Genomic DNA, 7,560 nt, shown 5'->3' with positions numbered 1-7,560 from the left:
AAAAAAAAAAAAAAAAATCAAACAAACAAACAATCTGCTGGCTCTTATTCAAGTAGGCAAAATTCATCAAATGAATATTCCAAATTTGCAACATTTCAGGGCATGCGTCTCCATTACAAAAATCACTTCTATTTTAAGTGTGCTTTCGACATTTAAGTCGAGGAGTTTATTTAAATTATTCAAACTTTGAGGACAAAATTGAAAGCTCCAGAAAGAAACGTAAGACATTTAAGCCAAAATGTCTAATACTGACCAGAAGTGCCTGATTTTCAGGATCCACATTTTCCAAAAATACTCTTCTATGCAATTTCTGTTGTTCAACTTGAGGGTTCTTTGCCAAGACTTTCCGCATGTCTGCGACAATGTTCTTTGGAGCATACAATCATCATAAAATATGAGCCTATATAGCATAAATACATACACTCGTACAAAAAAAAATCAAAATAAAATATTCTCACGTTGATTTTATTGACGTCCAAATGGCTAATGGCAAGATGGGTTTTAATCCGCCAATGAGTTTTTTGACTGAGATTTCTGACGACATTCATGGTAAACTTATGGTTTGGTATGTGAACTGCTTCACGATCTTCACCTCTAATGATTGTTGGCGACCACCACCCTACATGCTGCAGTTGATTGAAATGCAAGTAAATGTTCAATGTGTTCATTTATAGAACTCAAGGACACAGTTGTACACCTATAGAATAGATCCTGTTCAAGTAAGGTTGTCTAATGTGTTCGTTTATATACGACATGTTAATGTTTCTAACAATACATTAAAACTTCGGAACTTCTAAATTAAGACTTTGATGTACATTGAATGGCTAGATTTTGGCGAATTACTTGTTTGATACCAGCATTTTATGGTACATGTTCAACAAGAACATACAAACCTCAACAGTGCCAGAAACTTCATAGCCCTCGATTTTTGTTTGGATCCACTCATTAACAACAAAAGGACGAGTTGCATGAATCATCACACTTGAGAGAAAGTTGGTGAAAATCTAGGTTCAGTGAGAAAATCTAAAGTTAGTTAAAATAAACTTCAAAGAAACAGAGAACACAAACCATAGTAATAAAAAAGTACCTCACGGCCAGCTAAGGTCAGCAAAACAGTCCCAAGACCTCCAGCTGTAAGCCATTTTTGGGTAGAAAAGCCCAAGAGCTCCATGAACAATGAGAGAGCCGCAACCCATACTGCAGAGTATACAGCTTTCCAAGCAAATTGAAAGCCCATCTGCACATAGGCATAGAACTTATATTGCACTTCCATGGTTTTAGATAAAGCATGGAACAAAAGATTCAGTGAGAATCACATCTCAAAGGATACAGAAACCCATATAATATGATATCAAAGCAAAATTTAACTGAAAACCAATAGCTCCATATATTGTGTGTTACTTGAAGCTAGTAATTTCAGAAATGCAAAGCAGTTTGAACAATTTCTTTTTGATACTAAGATAATGTATTTGATGCCACTCAAATTGTCTTCAAAGTAAGAGTAAACAATATAGCCATGTATAAGCTATAGCTTCTATAGCTTGTGCCGAATTGCATCATATAAGAACATGGAAACGATGAGCAAGTGATGCCTTCAAGTATAATGTCATATACCATACAACACACAGCTGGGTTGTCACAATAAAATGATCTTCACATGAAATGTTTAACCCATCAGAAACCTAATAACATGATATCTATTAAGCAGAGACTAAAAATATGATGTCACAGACTCACACTGTACATACATTTCTCGCGTCACTGGATTCAGTACTCTCTGAGAAGAATTTCTGTGCTTGTTGAATCATGCTATACAGGCAGCCGCGAAAAGAAAAAGGGGGACCAAGGAAGGCAAGGGTTAATAAAATTGAATTTTAAAATATTTTAACATTCATAAGCAAAAAACCTTGTGTAATGGTAACATATCCTTGCTAGCTAAATTATCCTGTTCATAGCAATGGTAGATTTCTTCATTACAGAGGTAAACTCATTGAGCATTTCAAACAACAAGATCACGTATACTCACCTAGATAAGCAATATGCAAAGGCCAGCACGGTGGACAACGACCTAACAAAATTCAACACTCGTTGCTTCACAACTTGGCTGGACTCTGTAGGTAAAACTACTGGATCTAAAGCTCTGCAAAAGCAAGATCAGGGATGTCAAACAAAATGAGTGAGAAAGATATCTTCGAAAGTGCGACTGAAATGATCTGTCCAAGTCTCAACATATAAAAAACTATATCTCAAGGACCTGCAAATAAGTGTTGCTCCAGTCCACAGCAATAATGGTTGAAGATACAATGTCATGATATTATACGTCCGACTTTTCTTCCAGTTAATATCATTCTGCAGGAAAATTATCAAACAATATGAAAACAATAGAACAAGTAAAGAGAAAAGAATGAACCAACAACACCTATGCGACATAAGGAACAGAAGTTAAGTCAACATACATGGAATAGGCTTCTCGTATAACGTAAAAATGGTCCAAGACCCCATACAGCAAACACCATAATACAAACTGCAGGAACTAACTTAACCACTGAAGGAGGACAACCACCTAATACATTACAAAACCTGCGTTATATGATCAAATGTGAAAAACCAGTAGAGCTCAAATACTATCAATTTAAATGATCTACGAGGCACATGGATATTTTGCCACAATGGAATATAATTAATTACTCAAAGATGAAGAATGCATATTAATTTCAAGAGTCCATAAGACAAATGCCAGAGGACATCTCACTTAAGATTAAACTAAATATATATCTTTATGGCTTTATATATTTGTGTCACTATTCAATTTTGTCCCCGGCCTTCCAAAAATTTTTGTTTAATACTCCATATGATAAAGTTTTTCAGTTGTGTCTTTACCGTATCACTAAATCTTAAAACTTATAAATGAAGTCATAATTTAACATTAAAATATATTTTAGTAACTAAGTTGAAATGGAACTGTCCTATGCTTTAATTTTATTGATTGAACTCTCTCATATACAAAAGGAAAAAGGTTAGACATTTCACATAAGACAACCCATAACAATTTGCTTCAGTCATTTTTTAGCGTGTACTACAGTACAAGAAAGAACCAAGTGATAAAACTTAATATGTAAAGGAGCATTCAAACTCTTTTAGAAGATTGAAGTTCTTAAATCACCAATTGACCCAAAAGTTTAAGCTGATGGGTGAAGGTAAATTTAATATTATTTCATCTAATAGAAGTAGCTTATTGAAAATGGCACATACATTTAGGGACAAAATCGTATATTTAGCTTTAAGATTATATGCCCATAAATATCTCTAACTAAATTCAAATAAATAACTTACATTAGTAAAAAAAATGGCAATTCGTCAATAAACACCACTAGAACAGTTACACTGAATCTACCATTACAATTATGGTAACACCATGAAAAAACTGGCATCTTCATGCTTAATTTTGTTGAAAATACTGTATTTGCCCTAAAAGCATATTAGTCTTTTTATATTTTCCTACTGTATTACGGTTTCCCGTAATCCATTTAAACGTAGTGTCTGTGGTGGGTGTAGGTACACAATTAATAAGAATTCTTCTATCGTGGTTTTTTCTCCCTGGTTTTCCACGTAAATCTTGTCTCCTTCTTTTCTCTTTCTCTTCCTTTATTTTTCAATAAATTTCATCAGTAGAAAAATATTAGGTTGAACTACAATTTTTCTCCCTAAATTAATGGCCACTTTCTACTTGAGTTTTCATGATATAAGCACACAAATTTTAATCAAATCACCACGTTAGCGTCCCCGCTGTCAACTATGCTAGCAATGTTTCAACACAGATAAGGTTACTTGCTAATTACTTATTCTGCAACATCATTAGTGTGGTTAACTGGTTACCTGTGCATTAAAATTTACCTCTAGAAGAAAAATATGGTTCATAGCACAAGGTCCAAGATAAAGCTCCAATTGAGCCGTCATAATGGGATTGCATCCTAAAAACTCTTAAATGTAGATTCGAAAATTTGTGTGCCCCTAAAAACCACTAGATACTGGAATACTTTTGCTATTTTTCTCTCATAAATCTAACACAAAACTGCTACCACAATGTAGAGGCCTCCTTGAATACTTTTTTTTAGTGTGAGAGTAAAGATATGAGAAATACAACCAAAAAACCAGAAATGAGAATAAAATTTACCAGTCATTTTCAGTCTGAAGGAATAATGGTTTTCTGGAGATAGTGTAGGCATTCTTCATAGGAAGGATGATATGATGGATAGTTGTCTTTTCTAGGACAATGTAAAGAATATTTTCTCAGATGGTAGTGACTCAATTAAGTATTTTGAGAAAATGCCGCGGATCCAAAATCCCTAATTTTGATGTTTTCTCAAAGCTCTAATATTGTCCTTAGTTCAACTTGTCTCAAATGATTAGATGTAAATTGTAATACATTTATCCAACATCACCCGTGTAAGCAATGATGTATCCATCTAAAGTTCTACTGAAAATTTTCCCAAATGACGTGATTTTTTTTATGAAGAACGCAGTAGCTTTGGTGTTAATAGTGGATGAGTGCGGAAACAGGGATAAAGATAATAAGCTGGGAAAAAAGTTTTAGGCATTGAATATTGATACATGAACACAGACAAATCTTACTTTGTCAATGCCACTATAGCAGCCTTCATTCCAGGGGGATCCAGTGGTTGATTTGTCATCAATGACGACTGGCACCTGAGTACATTGTATCTAGAAGGCACAATGTAATTAGGTGGGTATTTCATGCTAAATAAATGAGTGCTCCAAGTGTTCTTCTGAAACTGCAATAAGAAATATTCTCAAATATTTACTCTTAAAAGCAAGAATTCCCATATGCAAGCAACACACAAAATATACACGCCCAAATACACATTGAAAGCATTCAAACCCATTTTGTATAAGGGAGACATTCTTGATGATCTCCAAGGACAATAGGCTTTTATGTTCAGATTTTAAAATTAACACCCAAAGTGTTAAGAACTTACAAAAAGAGATGGACTGGCTACATTCAATAGCCGTGTGCTATAGCTCTGAGAGGTAAACTGTAAAGAACAATTAAGTTTTGGATAAGAACAAAAGGAGACATTGAAACACATATATCTACCTGAGACTCATAAATACATATTGTCTGGAGGCAGGGGAGAAGATTTCTGTACCTTAAGATTTTCTTCATGCAAATAGTTTCTCCGCAGTCCCAGATGATAGGACAGTTGCAAAGAACCAACAAGAACCATTGCTAAGACTAAATAAATGCTGGCAAGATGGAACTTGGACAATGAGACTCCTATGCAGCTCAATGATAGCTGAAAACTGCACCAAATCATGTTATTGATACATGAGTCATGAATGCAATATAAATTGTATACAGCCTACTACTAACAATTGATAGTCAATAATCTAAATTATGTCTTGCACCTTCGTTAATTAACTTGCATCAGCAAACAGGAGTTCATAATCCACATTTGCAAGTTAATCAGGCAATGCATGTTGGCATTTAACACTATCTGTGCGGGCATGCACACAAACTTTGTATGCTATCCAATTATCTTGTCACATATAACAAATGATTTACAGGATGCTAACATTGAATATTTTCAGCAAAACAAGAAAATAGAAAAACATTTTACATTACATGGTCTTGCCAAGTTGTCAACTAATCAGAGTATAAGAGGTTACATTTGGTGACATTTGTTTCCTCGTCCTCCGAGTAATCATGAGTCTTGGAGATGGTCAGGTGGTGGAACTTCTATCCACCACCTCTGATCAGAATTTTTTTTTTAGTAGAAGGGATGTCCGAGATTGGGTTCCTAATCAGTCAGAAGGATCCTCATGTCGATCATTTTTCCTCATTCTTTGTTTCCTTTCTCCGCCTTGGGACCTCAGTTTTTTCTTCCTAAGATAGTAAAGTTCTTTGTTTGGTAAGTCTTACATGGTAGAGTGAACACACAGGTCACATCTAACGATTTTCTTCCTTAGTTTTGCACCTGCAATGGTGTGTCCTTTGTAGTCAACTAGAGGAGAATCTCAATCATCTTTTGTGAGTTTGCAATTTGCTCATTCCCTGTGGAGTCAGATTATTAGGAAGTTTGGGGTTGCTACGGTGTGTAACAGGGACTCTTCTCTATGATGGAGGAGATAATGGTGAACTTTCCTTTCGAGAAAAAGGAAGAGTCTTGTAGCAGCCAGCAGGCTTGTTCATGTGGGGAGTGTGGTTTGAATGGAATAGTAGAACTTTTAGAGGGACGGAAATGCAGTAGTGAGGTTTAATGCATCCTTTTTGTAATTATCAGTTTGGAGTAATTCTTTTGAATTGGAGTGTGTTCTTGTAGTTAGTAATGGACTCCTTTAACGGCCTTGATTTATGTATGTCCTAGTAAATTCTTTAGTGTTTGTCAATAATATCTCCATCCCTTACCAAAAAAAATCAATAATAATAAGGAAAAATAATTGTTGACCCTACAAAGCACCAACCAGAGTACGAAACTTAAATGTATCCTCGATTTAAGATATAAACATGATAATAAAAAGGACAGTGAATTAATAAACAAAGGCAATAACTCAACCGAAAACCACAACATTATATTCTCCAAACCCTAACTTTCAGATCAAGACTCAATCGCGAATTGAAATTCTACAAACGGTAACTTGTGAAAAAGTCAAACGCAAGGAAATATAATTTCAAGGCTGTGAGGTGAATCTATACATACAGATAATAACCTGCTATTGATCTGAAATTGGGTAATCGATGATGACTATGAGGAAGGTGGTGGAATAACAAAACAAATGGTGAAGGTACAAAGAAAGAACAGCAAGGGACGCCAAAGTTAGTTTTGGCATAACAGGAAAAATTGGATTGAATGCTTAGGATGTTACCTACTCAAATGGGAATCAAATTTTGTTGGTGGCCAAAGTTCTACAGCTTCCAATCGAGGTCACCGGCTCTGTTTTTCCTGTTCTTTTAGACGTTCATGCGTATAGAGAAAGCAAGGAAATGAAAAGAACACGATTGGGACCCACTTTTCAAAAAGGATTCAAAAAGGAATTGGGCTGCTAAATGTTTATTTTTTATTTTTTTATTTTTTTATTCTTTTGACAATTGCAATAGGTACAATTTAATTAATATGTGGTGAAGCACTATCATTTAAATGATCGCGGAGTGGGTGCCTTCGTATCGTATACCGCATGATCGTATAGCCAATGACTATGCAATGAGCATGCTAACTACACGATCATTTAGCGCGCATTTTATAAACGATGAGCATAAAATGCTCCCACTTGATCGTTTACCTCCAGTGTCTACGTGATCGAGTAATCAACGCTGCGCGATAGAGCAAACGATTTACCCCATCGTTTAACACTAGCTAAATGATCGCTTAGTAAATACTACACGATCGTATAGAAAAATCTACACGGTCGTTTACCTGAGGCTACATGACACGACTAACTCTTGGTCTTCTTCTTCGTTGAGAACTGCATCTCCATGCTTCGAAACTTCATCACGAATGACTCGACTAACTCAAATACTTTGAATTACAGATTCAATTGCAA

General features: G+C 35.2%; 1 protein-coding gene across 5 annotated transcripts in view; it reads right to left on the bottom strand.

Moving 5' to 3' along the window:
• The window catches only part of LOC120091317 (mechanosensitive ion channel protein 2, chloroplastic-like), an 8,969-nt gene extending 1,948 nt beyond the window's left edge, over nt 1–7,021 (bottom strand). Inside the window, exons 1-12 of one of the 5 annotated variants that reach the window (XM_039049294.1) lie at nt 6,886–7,021; nt 5,169–5,322; nt 4,998–5,054; nt 4,633–4,793; nt 2,457–2,580; nt 2,255–2,349; nt 2,027–2,140; nt 1,749–1,809; nt 1,088–1,237; nt 894–1,004; nt 459–626; nt 254–367 (exon numbers count right to left, since the gene is read on the bottom strand). In XM_039049294.1, coding sequence (XP_038905222.1) covers nt 254–367; nt 459–626; nt 894–1,004; nt 1,088–1,237; nt 1,749–1,809; nt 2,027–2,140; nt 2,255–2,349; nt 2,457–2,580; nt 4,633–4,793; nt 4,998–5,054; nt 5,169–5,246 — 1,233 coding nt within the window. In that variant the 5' untranslated portion in view covers nt 5,247–5,322; nt 6,886–7,021. The other 4 variants (XM_039049298.1, XM_039049297.1, XM_039049296.1 and 1 more) reach the window with 4 other exon arrangements.
• Nucleotides 7,022–7,560: the final 539 nt, after the last annotated feature.

This window comes from Benincasa hispida, chromosome 11 (genome assembly GCF_009727055.1).
Source record: "Benincasa hispida cultivar B227 chromosome 11, ASM972705v1, whole genome shotgun sequence".
Lineage (NCBI taxonomy): Eukaryota > Viridiplantae > Streptophyta > Magnoliopsida > Cucurbitales > Cucurbitaceae > Benincasa > Benincasa hispida.
Note: the sequence above shows the minus strand (reverse complement) of the source record. Positions and strands in the feature narration are given on the sequence as shown.